The 13,243-nt window shown below is 46.7% G+C and overlaps 1 protein-coding gene across 1 annotated transcript; it reads right to left on the bottom strand.

Annotated features, from left to right (window-relative positions):
- Window positions 1-328: 328 nt before the first annotated feature.
- psmd3 (proteasome 26S subunit, non-ATPase 3) lies at window positions 329-12,937 on the bottom strand. Its single transcript, XM_061700639.1, has 12 exons — window positions 12,647-12,937; window positions 8,500-8,690; window positions 7,766-7,906; window positions 6,388-6,524; window positions 6,130-6,320; window positions 4,893-4,996; window positions 4,706-4,820; window positions 3,518-3,637; window positions 3,349-3,452; window positions 3,128-3,283; window positions 3,002-3,052; window positions 329-500 (listed from the first exon to the last, which is right to left on the bottom strand). Exons 1-12 carry the CDS (start codon window positions 12,819-12,821, stop codon window positions 423-425), a joined length of 1,563 nt encoding a protein of 520 aa, XP_061556623.1. The 5' UTR covers window positions 12,822-12,937; the 3' UTR covers window positions 329-422.
- Between the last annotated feature and the right edge of the window lie 306 nt (window positions 12,938-13,243).

Here is a 13,243-nt window from a genome sequence, read left to right as displayed (position 1 = left end):
GAATCCAACAAGTTCCCACACAGAGCAGACCAAGTCAGCGGCTCCGTAAACAAACACAGTGCACCTTGACCTCTGGCTTGCGCACATCAGGGCGAGCGGCATGCTTTTGGCGGCATTTGAACACGGAACTATCTGTAAACAAAACCATAAGATTTTTAGGGGACATTTTAGGGAACTAGCTCGGCCCACTATATAAAGCCGGCTAGCTAGTGATTCAAGAGTCGGTCGGGAACGATGAACGATTCGGAGTCATCGTTCCAAACTCCCTAAAAACCTACAAATGCCTTTCATGATGAGAGAATAGAGTCAAGTAAATCATGAACACCACTTACAAGCTCGCCATCTTTATTTGTTCACACAATAAAAGAACCAGACAAGAGTGGCATTGTGGGTAATAAACATCAGACAAGGGAGGGAGGGGCTCAGGGGAAGCTGTCGTCGTCATCTTCGGCCATTTCTTTGGCGAACTCCAGATCCTGCTGCTCACGCTCGCGACGCTCCTGAACACACGCACAGACACACGTGTCACTGTCGTGGCACACTGTGATTGGCGGACAGTGATGTCATCCTCCCTTTAACACGCACGCGCTCAGCGTGGAGGCTCGAAAGGAGGCGTTGCCCACCCTCGGAGCTATTTTCCTTGTCGTCATTACATTTGTCCAAACAAATGCACTTTTAGTTATACCAGACAGAAGCTAAAGAAACGAGGGTGCTCTATTTATTTCCCCCATGACGATATTAAGGTATTTATATTTAGAGTTGGCTTGTACACGATCGAAGCTTTTAGTAAGCAGTATTCTTGGATTTGACTGCATTTGGGCTGCCGCCGTTACGGGCGGAGTCACGACATTTCGCTCCGCTCGGATGTTAAGCGACGGATTCGGATTCTTCTCCAACTCCCTGATTTCCGGCTTGGTCTGCTAATGCTAACCCACGCGAACGTGTGCTTATGTATGCTAACGCTCGGAGCAAACCGATTAGCACACCGCTAAGAGCGAGTTGTAGCGAATCGCTCCGAACGGCCTCTTGTTCCTCCGTGACGAAGCGGAGTGCGGGCTGCAGCACCTCGGGAACACTTTGCCACTTGCTTCTCGCGCGGAACCCTCCCGGCGCACTAAACTCAAAGGCATTTCGGTAACTTGCTGGCAGACAGGCAGTCATTGGCTGCCCGTCAGCTTTTTTTGTTCTGGCCTTTAAAACACAATTGGAGCGCTGTCGCGTATGTTTTTTCTTTTTTAATACCGGCACTATAAAACATTGGTCCTCTGCTATTTTTGCCGGACCCGATCGGAAGCTAATCGGCCAGCGGTGGCGGGAGTCGGAAGCTAAGCGGAGCCCGAATGTCCCGATCGGATGCTAATCGGTGGGGTGGGCCAAAAAATATAGCTACATTTTTGGGGGGGTAGCATGGCGGGACCGCTGGACTTTGTATATTGTACAAATGCAACGTAATAATTTTGTTGTTTTTATTAGCCTTCTTCTTGATTGTATTTCCGTGACCAATGAGAGAAGTGAACAGAACAGAACAGAAGTGTGGTTGTTTGTCTGTGGTTTGCCAAAAGACACACACAGATGGTCACCTCTCAGGAACATTCTGGATATTTTCTCAGGAACTTGTGCGTCTCAGCCAAAATAAACACAAGCCACCAGAAAAACTCTTGGAATAGGTTTGAGACAGCTATTGAGAGCTTTTTTGAAATTTCAGTTTTGATTTTTTCAATACGATGTCTTGGCCCTAAATTGCTAAATATACAATACTGTTATTTGATTTACCGAATGACATTACAAGAAATATCAGGTTGGAAAGCCACATTGAGTAAAATGATCTAATTTTGAGAACATTTATCATGCAGATCTCTAAAGTCAAAATCAAAAGTCTACTTTGAATGCACAGGCTATAAAACACTGCATGCATTCATGTACATGCCGGTTGTGACTCGGGGTGGGTAAAAATATCCATTCGGCAATACACTACAATTTCTCTTCCCGCGATTCAATAACGATTCGGCTAATCTGCTGAATCGATTCGCCCCTTGGCCACCGCGAGGCGCCGTGCGTGCGTGCGGTCGGTGCCGTACGGACGGTAGCCAAACAAAATGGCTGCTCGAGCAACCGGCGACTGCGGCGGCAGCGTGAAGCAAGCGACTTCTACGTTGAAATCTGACGTTTGGGCTCATTTCGGATTTGCCTGTAAATGCGGAACACGGAAACGGGCAAAAGAAACTCCAACCACGATACGCAATTCCAAGACAAAAACGGAACTGTACACGGAGTCAAGACGGCCATTTTGGAGTCATCGAGGTCGACAGAAAGAGCGACTGACCCCCGCGTGCGTAACTACCACTTGGCATTTCATTTCGAACGACTCGAGCCCCCTCGACGGCTGCGCACAGGGAGGGAGCGACATTTATTTTGAGATTTATATATCATTTTTAGCAATATAGCGAGATGCAATAAATGAAGCAAGGGGCTTTGACGAAGGAAGTAGCGCTACTGGCTTGTCTCGCGGTGCCGCAAACATGCTACTTCACAAGAAGTAATAACTGTAACCATAAGGAGTAAATAAGTACACATGCACGTTACTTTTTCAATACAGAGTGGTCGTCACATTTGAACTTTCATATTCCATATGAACGAGTAAGTTATTGTGCATTTTTTAGGAGGAAACAATTTCAGTTGACATGCACTTGACCTTTCCAGTGTTTCCACATTTCTGTACTTTGCCACTCCATAAATACGAATAAGGTAGGCGGAATTTATTATTTTCAGATGTTTTACTGCTTAAAAAATGTGATGTGACGTACGACATATTTTGACATGGCATCAAAAATATTTCAAAATTGTCCAAATTGACTGTTACTTATTGGTGTGTTTTTACTTCTTGCTGAATAGATTTCGGAACATTTAAACCCTAATGCAACGGAAGTGGACTCGCGCGGCGATGTGGGTCGGTTCGAGGCGTGCGTGTCCGTAAGTGTCGAGCGCGTGTGCGCGCTATTACCTCGGCCGACTCCAAGTCCTTGTTGTAAGCTTTCGGCGGAAACCTCATGGCCTGCACACAACAAGGCGCACAGTTAACACCACCATTGATGCTAAACATTGATTGTGTGCGCGTGCGCGCGCTGACCTTGACAGACATGTTGTGAATGTCGAGGCAGAAGGAGATCCTCTGGTGAAAGGCCAGCTGAGGTTCTCGGGTGCCGTAGATGTCCATGGTCTCCTTGGACCGGACGAAGCCTTTCTCGTGGTTGATGCTCGCCTCGATCACGCCGTCTCGGATGGCCTGCGCGGACACGCGGCGGTCACGTCGGCCTCCTGCGTGCGTGCGTGCGTGCGTGCGTGCGCTACCTTGGCCACGATGAACTCCGCGTCCTCGGGACTGTCCAGCTGCAGCTTGAGAGCGATGTCGGCCAGCGAGATGCGCGAGTACGACAGGCTGATCATACGCACGCCTGAACACACGCAAGGCGGTTACTTCCCGTGCCGCGCCGCGCCGGCCGCGCCGCGATGGGCTCACCTGTCTTGATGACGTTGTGTCTGAGGCGGATGATGAGCGTGTACGTGCCGTCCGTCTGGAACTTCTCGCCAAACTGCTCCAAGGCTTGGTTGAACTTGGACAGGTTGCCCGTTCTCACCGCTACGGACGCACACACAAACGCGTCAAGCATTTAACGCCGATTGCAACACAGTCTGTTGTGCTAGCGCGGCGGCGTCCAAACTACGGCCAGGGGCCCGTTTGCGGCCCGCGGCATATACAAAAGACAACCCGCTGCGGCGTGCGACACTGTTGGGTATGCGTGTGGTTTGGGGGAGGCGGCTGCGACGCCCCTGACAACTACTCGGCCTACTAATAATAATAAATCCCTTTTTCACTACAAGAGCACCAACTTTTGTCGTTACGATGCCTCGGGCATGAAGATAAAAACGCTTTCCTCCACTTTCTGCTCTGTCTCCAGGCCCGATTTTTGAACATACACACGATCGTCAAGTAAATACCGCTTTAAGCATCGTCAGCTTATTCAAATGTAGTTCTTGTTGTGTTCTGCTGACAGGACAGGGCCAGACCTATTCCCGTGAGGTACAGGGCTGCGGGCCACCGCAAAATCATGAAAAATCACAACACCTTTCACAGAAAGCTGTGATGGAGCAGCTCCTCAAAATAACAAATAGAATTGCTTGACGGATTTGGATTTTTCTGTACGCGGCCCTCGAAGGAAAATGTTTGGACAGCCAGTGTTAGCGACACACGAGCCTCACGTCGTGGACAGCGGTGGCAAGTAACCAAGTACAAATACAGAATAGATAATAGATATAGACAGACAGTATTCATGTCGATTTTAGGGGGTTGAATGTTGACTTTTCTGATCACTTTTACTTTTGAAAACAGACGATTCGGTACTTCAATTAAGTTCACCTTTGTACCTTTACTTGAGTAAAGGAGCCGAATGGCTACTTTGAATTTTCCACCACTACCTGTGCTTGTACTTAAGTACAGACTGCGAGTACTTGTGCAACCCCTGCGTAATAATAACCGTACGTCAAGTAGCACGCGCTAATGCTAATGCTATTTCCTGGCAGTTCTGGAGCAGGCAGTAAAAAGTACAAAGCAAACATCTTGTGTAGATGGAAACAATTAGAGGACGTGTTGTCTGGTTGGATGGATGGAAAAAGAAGATCATGACGATGACAGCACGTCATCACTGACCCTGAGTGAGCAGGAAGTAGGGCATGAGTGACCTCTTGAGCGACGGCTGCCTGAACTGAAGCCTGTCGGGAATTTCTCCCAGCAACAACTCCACCACAATCAGCAGCTTGTGCACCTGCACGCAAACAGCAAACAAACACATTAGCGTTTCGACTCCTTACGCGGGCGTGTGCGCGTGCGCGCCCACCGTCTGCTTGAACCCCACGGCGGTGTGTTGGGGGGCTTTCCTCAGCGCGTTGGTTAAAGTCCGGCGAGCCTCGGAATATTCCAGCTGGATGGCTTTGATGCGACCTGCGACACAGCACGTTTTAGACGAGCCCAGATTTTGAGTACAAGTGAAAGACGACGAAGGAGAAAAAGGCCACAGGTCGAAGTCGCACGCACGACGTAGATGTACGCGTCTCGGTCGTGTCGTGAGCGTGACCGAGTACGACGGAGATCTTGCATAAAGGACAACGGGGACAGGCGCCGTGTTAAACGCCACTCAACAACAGAAGTGGCTCACGGCCCGTCTACCTATCGGCAAATGGAATATTTTGCCATTCCTCAATGTTGTCGAAGGAAACCACTGTTCAAATGTTAGAGGTGGCTCACTCGAGCAAAACATATTCACCTCAATGTTCTGCTCGACACACTTCTTTTCACACAAAAAAATCCCTTTCTCCGCTTCTTGGGGAGAAACTTCTGTATTTGGTGAACCCAACGCACGTTCTACGGCTAAAGAGAATCAAACTTCTTTCCGTCTACTCTTTCTTTTGCTCGGTTTGGTGTTTATTTGGTCACAGCGCACGATACTCTTTGGCTCAATGAGGGAAGAGCAAAAAGAGGTTCCCAACTACTAGACAAGAGCAGAGCGATTCTATGGCTGCGAGCATTGTTGTATGCACTGTTTATATGCTTATCTACAGGTGCAGTCAAAAAGGAATTAGCCCGATTTAATACAACCTACTAAGAATTATTTCTTTCTGAAATTGTCATGGTTTGTAGTTGAAATACTTGTTTGAAGGTTTATTTTAAGTCTGACCTCTTCCTGTCAGCCATTTTGGAAAAAACCCGTCACAAGCCGAGAGCTGCGATTGAATTTCTCGCTTTGGAAGGGGAACCGAAGCACCGCTAAACATTTTCAAAAGGTTGCAAAATGTGCACGGAGAAGTCGCAAGAGGCTCGAGCAGTCAAAAAAGGGGTGTCCAGGATCAAAGGCCAAGAACAAGACTCGAGCACTATTCCCAGGATTAAACGCTGAAGATGGTCTGCCGCTCCTTTTCTTCTCACGGAGGTTACTCAAAACAGGCTCTTGTTCTTGGCCTTTAATCCTGGACACCCACTTTTTACTGTGCTCTAGCCGACTGCAGGTTCCCTTTGTCTCTGTTGTGTTTTCATATGGTTTGGTTGAATATTTGGGCGTTTTAATGTGCGTGTAGTACCGGTGTAGTAGAGGTATCGGGCCCACTCGTTGTTGTTGGCGAGTTCTGGGAAGACCGACTTGGACACGAGCTTCTCGGCCTGATCGTAGAGGTTGAAGTTGAGGTAATTCCTCAGCAGGAGGTTGAGGAGAACCGCCTGGCCGTCGGCGTCGTGACGCAGCGTCGCCGTGCGCAGGCGCGTGTGCAGGAAGCTGACGAAGGAACCGGGACCGCGTCTGAGTCACGGCGGACGAGAGGACAAGGGGCGCGCGGGCGTACCTGCGGATGCTGTCCAGCTGGTTGAGGAACTCGTAGACACGTGCGTGGTAGTAATAGCACTTGGCGGCCACCAGGTCCAGAGCCCGGCGGTTCTTGGAGGCCATCTTCTGCAGCAGGTCGTCAGAAACCTTCTGAGCCTGAAGCAAAGCCACACGAGGATTTTGGCTGCTGAAGATCACGTGATACAAGTTGACACTCTTGATTGGTCGCGTCGCTCGACACGCGACATGATTTCCACATTATGTCAAAATGCTGAATGGCCACTTCAACTGGTGGGCCTCTTAGATAGTTCCTAAAACGTCCCCTAAAAATCCCTTTGTAGCGATTGGGCAGTCGGGAATGACGAATGTTGGCAAACGCAGCGACTGCCATCGCCATGGTTCATCGTTGCCGAATGGCTCGAGTTAGCGACGTCAAAATGCTGTCGGGACACTCCGACCCGAGCACAACGCAGCAAGAATCTGGAAAATGGGACGACGGTTTCTGGAGAAATTGTGGGGGTTTTTCACCTATAGAAAATCTGGTCCAAGAAATTAGAGTCAAACAGTATAAATTCAGAATTTCTCCTCGAATCTTTCGTGTCGTCTGCTATTTGGGGAAGCACTTCTCTGATTGGCTGACGAGTTTGAGTTCAAAATATCCACCAATAAGGTGGTACGGGCCAAAATTCCGACAGCGTCTCCAAGTGGACGCGTCAAAATGACCGTGACGTTTTAAACTAGGGCCCAACCGATGAATGGGCCAGACGATTTTATGGGTCAATATTAGCCCTTGGCAAAACTTTGTTTTTTTTGTTTTTTTTTACACATTACAACATGAGACAAAGATAATGAGAATCAAGCAAACAAACGAAAACATCTGTTTGTTGCATTTTTCTCTCTGTTATAAAGTGAAACAAATACAAAAGGGCAAAGTATTGTAAAACTGTCAAATGTTCTGCCTCTAATTCATATCGTGATTGTGTTAACAAACACAAAAACAAGTTATTTTCTTCATTGTATATTTTTTAAATTAATCGGTTATCGGAATATTCTGTCAAATATGGAAATCGGCATTAAAAAATCCTTACCGGTCACGACCTGCTTCAAACGACGTCAATTGCTGTAAAAAGTGAAATACTGAAAAGTGAAATAGCGCAAATGGAAGATTATTGGTGAGAAGAGCAGCAGAGGAAGTCATGACCTTCGGGCATCAATTATTTCTTTAAGTTATTTGTTTACGGAGGACATCAGAGACGTTTTGTTTTTATAAAGTCCACAAAGATTGTCACCTCGCTAATCACCGTATATGTTTTAGACGTTTAACGCCGGATGGCGTGGAAAAGGAGACGGCGGCTCACGTCGAGGGCCGAGCTGTAAAAAAAAAAGCAAATAATGACCTCGCTGAACCTCTTGTTGTTGGTCAGGTGCACCACCAGAAGCAGCTGCAGGTATGCCTCCACCTCCGGGAGCAGAGGGTTGCCGGCCGCCTTCCCCGTCCTGGGACGGAACGGCACGTCCCCGTCCACCAGGTCCATGGGCTGCGCACACACGCGCACGCACACGTCAGCACGCGGGATGCGTAGGGTGGCCGGATGCGCAACGTCGCAAACTTTCCATGGCAATTCAAGGAAATAAAGCACGGATTGACCAAACTGAAGTTTGGAACCTAAGGGAACTTTAATATTTGAGCGTAAGTTTGACCACAACAAGAACATTTTTCATCTACAGTGTGCTATATAAATCAAACGCTTCCACTTTCTAAATCTTGACTTTTTGGAAGTGAGACGGACTTTTTCTATTTCACATTTTCGATGGGACTTTGTTGGGATTTTTGGGTGCGGGCATTTTTGTTCATTTTGAAATGGGAAAGAATTGAATGTTCAAAAAAATGTGTCAAACTTGATGAAGTTCTACTTACAAATACATCATGCGTTTCAAATGTATTCTTTTTTCATAAATGTCTGCTAATGATAAAACAAAATATGTATATTTATGCATGAATAGGACACCTTCGAAAAATCCCCCATCTTACTTCCCACGGAAATGTACCGGAAACTTTCCGCAGGTTTTGCAACCCCGCCGAGCCCGGACGCGATCGGACGTGACCGAACGTGACGGTGCGGGCACACACCTCGTCCAGGAAGGCGAGCAGGAAGTCTCTGGTGGCGGCGTTGTTGGTGAAGAAGCCGCTGATGGTTTTGTGCAGCACCAGCGTGTTGAGGCGGCGGCTGGTGGACGGCAACGCTCGCAGCGCTCGCAGCACGAAGCGAGGCTCCTTGCCCGACACCGCCTTCTCGATCTGCTTCACGTGCTCCTTGATGTCTGATTCAGTTGGGATCATTAATAATCACATTGATTAATAGACTAAATCGATACATTTCCAAGTAAAGGAAACTAACCTGTACAGATTGGTCGTTCCAAAAACAACAATGCATACACAATGTTTAATACAGTCATTCGCAACCGCTGCAACGGCGGAACATTTTTAGGGCCCGACCGATTCATCGGCCGACCCATTTAATCGGCAGATGTTTGCCCTTTTTAAAACAACAAAACTTGACTACTTTCTGGCTGACTACTTGGTTTTTTTGTTTTTTTAACATTACAACAAAAGACAAAGATAATGAGATTCAAACATTTTTTGAAAAATCGGGGGGGTGAATAAATAAATTAAAACATTTAAAAAAACGGCTAATAATTGCAGATTTTTCTCTCTGTTGTGAAGTTAAACAAATACTAAGGGACAAATTACTAGGTTTTAGACAATCAGGATTTTTGGGGCCGATCAGCGAGTTTAAAAAAAACGATCACCGATCCGATGATGGAGCAAAGTGTCTATTTAAATGACTTATTAATTTACTATATATACACTTGTGTACTGTATACGGAGTATCTTCAAAGTATTGCCTAGTCCAGCGATTCCCAACCAGTGTGCCACGAGTGATCTTCAGGTGTGCCGTGGGACGTTATCAAATTTTAATTAACTGCCATTCATTTACAAGAAATAATGCATCTTTGTTCCTCTATTTATGCCAGTGAGGCCGAGTGACAGACAGAACAAATAAATGCTCTTCTCCTAGATGGCAGGAAGTACATACAGTAATTACTGTGCATCTACTTTTTGTGACATTTTTGTTTGTTAGTGTGCTGTGAGATTTTCCAATTGTAAGGTTGGAAATTACTGCTCTAGTCAGGTCATGTATTCTCATCAGTCAGGTCAAACCAACATTACAATAATGGGTTACTCTAATTAAATGACTTTATTGTAATTAAATTACTTCACACACACCAAAACCTTAGAGCTTGATTCGACAGAACGCCTGCATGTTCGCTTACAACAGTTAGTGCTAGCACTAGCTTGCTAGGCAACGGTGACCACCACCACACGTTTTTCCCCATTTTGTTCTTATAATACACGTGTCGCGAGGTTGTCGCCATGGTAACGAGTGTATCCGGTCACGTTTGAGTTGACAAGATAAAGCCCAGTGATCGTAAAAGACGGGATGCAAAGATTTTATGGCAATAGTCTGACAGCGCAATCGTGAAAGACCTAATTTGTCTTGCAGTCTGATTCAGGCATTACGTGTTGCCTGGCCGACGCAGCTGACATGTTTTATAAAAAAAAAAAAAAAAATAAAATAAAATAAAAATAAAAAACTATTGACTGTCAGATATTTACAGCAGTAAGCCAAAAGACAAGCGACAAGGCTACAAATAAACTAGCTTTTGGATTCAAATATATACAGTGGGTACGGAAAGTATTCAGACCCCCTTAAATGTTTCACTCTCTTATATTGCAGCCATTCGCTAAAATAATTTAAGTTCGTTTTATTCCTCATTAATGTACACACAGCACCCCATATTGACAGAAAAAAACGGAATCGTTGAAATTTTTCACAGATTTGTTAAAAAAGAAATACTGAAATATCACACAGTCATAAGTATTCAGACCCTTTGCTGTGACACGCATATATTGAACTCGGGTGCTGTCCATTTCTTCTGATCATCCTTGAGATGGTTCTACACTTTCGTTGGAGTTCAGCTGTGTGTGATTATACTGATTGGACTTGATTAGGAAGGCCACACCCCTGTCTATAGAAGACCTTACAGCTCACAGTGCACGTCAGAGCAAATGAGAATCATGAGGTCAAAGGAACTGCCTGAAGAGCTCGGAGACAGAATTGTGGCAAGGCACAGATCTGCCCAAGGTTACGAAAACAAATCTGCTGCACTGAAGGTTCCTAAGAGCACGGTGGCCTCCATAATCCTTAAATGGAAGACGTTTGGGACGACCACAACCCTTCGTAGAGCTGGCCATCTGGCCAAACAGAGCCATCGGGGGAGAAGAGCCTTGGTGAGAGAGCTAAAGAAGAACCCAAAGATCACTCCGGCTGAGCTCCAGAGATGCAGTCAGGAGATGGGCGAAAGTTCAAGAAAGTCAACCATCACTGCAGCCCTCCACCAGTCGGGGCTTTATGGCAGAACGGCCCGACGGAAGCCTCTCCTCAGTGCAAGACGCACGAAAGCCCGCATGGAGTTTGCTAAAAAACACCTGAAGGGCTCCAAGATGGTGAGAAATAAGAACTTTTCGGCATTAATTCTAAGCGGTATGTGTGGAGAACACCAGGCACTGCTCATCACCTGTCCAATACAGTTCCAACAGTGAAGCACGGTGGCGGCAGCATCATGCTGTGGGCGTGTTTTTCAGCTGCAGGGACAGGGGGACCGGTTGCAATCGAAGGAAAGACGAATGCGGCCAAGTACGGGGATATCCCGGACGAAAACCTTCTCCGGAGTGCTCGGGACCTCAGACTGGGCCGAAGGTTCACCTGCCAACAAGACAATGACCCTAAGCACATAGCTAAAATAACAAAGGAGTGGCTTCAGAACAACTTAGTAACTGTTCTTGAATGGCCCATCCAGAACCCTGACTTATACCCAATCGAGCATCTCTGGAGAGACCTGAAAATGGCTGTCCACCAACGTTCACCATCCAACTTGACAGAACTGGAGAGGATCTGCCAGGAGGAATGGCAGAGGATCCCCAAATCCAGGTGTGAAAAACGTCATTCCCAAAAAGAACCATGGCTGTATTAGCTCAAAAGGGGGCTTCTGCTAAACACTGAGCAACAGGTCTGCAAACTTATGGCTGTGTGATATTTTAGTTTTTCCTTTTTAACAAATCTGCGAAAAATTTCAATGATTCCGTTTTTCTTCTGTCAATATGGGGTGCTGTGTGTACATTAAGGAGCAAAAAAAATGAACTTAAATGATTTTAGCAAAGGGCTGCAATATAACAAAGAGTACAAAATTTAAGGGAGTCTGGATTCTTTCCGTACCCACTGTATATTTGAATCTAAAAGCTAGTTATAGCTAGCAACAGTACACTGTATACGACGGCGACGCGGAGTAAATGTCTTTTGCAGAGCCGATCAATTAAACCATTGATCGGATCGGCGAATTATGACAAAGCCGATCAGCATAAAGTGATAATTATCGACCGACACCGAAAAAGCCGATCAGATCGGTGTAAAGTCTACAAATTATTGTAAAACTGTCAAACCGTTAAGGGACCAAAATAGAAGTTATTTGATTCATTAACGATATCGGTTATTAGACATTTATTCTGCCAAATATCAGCATCAGCCTGAAAAAAATCTTGATCGGTCGGACCCTCAAAATATTCAACTTTACGTGAATGGTCCAAAAATTGGGATGTCACAGCCGACGAATTTGCCCAAACTTGTTGGCTTCATTGAAGTCTCTAAATTGCCGAACGCCCGATTGCCTGTATGTGCCCTGCGATGAGCTGGCGACCAGTCCTGGGTGTGGCCCTCCTCTGGCATCACCCGTGAGCGACCCAAATGAGAAGCGCTCTGCGTGTTTTTGTTCAATTCCTGCAATTGTACAATTGTGAGTACATTGAAACGAGATCATCATTAAGTCAGTTTACAAACTTATAATGCTCGGTGCTGTGCCTTGACGTTGTTTTCATTTCAACTATGTGCCATGCCTCAACAGATTGGGGCAACACTGGTTCTATACAAAGGAAAACGACCACTTTTTTTCGACTTGACACTAATCGTCTTGAGGGTCTTGTTTGAAGTTGATTGAAGAGTGTTTCTGTTTTGCAACCGATATAAACAGTTAGCAGAGTGACGTCATGCGCTACCGCCGATGCTAAGAAGGACGCTAACGAGGCTAAAGGCTACTCGCGGCGGGCGGCGGGCCTCGGTGGCAGCGTCCCGGCTCCGGAGGTGGTTGACGGCTCGTCCTACCTTCCAGGGTCAGGCTGTCGAGCTCCTTGGGCGGCTTGACCGAGCTGGTAGCCTCCGCCTCCGGCATGTCGACGTCCTGTGGCTCGGCGCCGGGGGCCTCCTTGGGCTTGTCGGCCTTGGAGTCTCGGTCTCGGCCTCCCGCTCTGTCGCGCCGCTTGGCCGCCGTCTCCTTCATCGTTTTGCTGCTCAAAAACAACGCAAAAACAACAACAAATTTCCTCTTTAGTTTTCCGCCGCTCGCTCGTTCGTCGCGACAATGACTGGCAAGTCTAGGGCAGCGCAAAGGATTGTGGGAGGAGGCAGACAGCACGGGAGGAGCACAGAGCACATCGATGAGGGGGAGGGGGGAAAAAAATATATGTGTATATATATACATATATATATATATATATAGACTTCCTAGAGCCGAACAACGCGAACAGTGGTGCCTTACGAGCCGACATATGAGTTTTCGACATGTGAGCTGTTGTTTCGTGCTTTGGCTTGTGAGCAACGATTTGAGATACGAGCGCCTCGAGGCGGCAGTGAGCTCAACTCGACTCGAGTCACAACTTTAGTAAAGAGTCAAGAATTGTTCCAAGAAAAACGTTTCAAGCT

Source organism: Phycodurus eques, chromosome 16, assembly GCF_024500275.1.
Source record: "Phycodurus eques isolate BA_2022a chromosome 16, UOR_Pequ_1.1, whole genome shotgun sequence".
NCBI lineage: Eukaryota > Metazoa > Chordata > Actinopteri > Syngnathiformes > Syngnathidae > Phycodurus > Phycodurus eques.
This window is presented reverse-complemented; position numbering and strand designations above follow the sequence as displayed.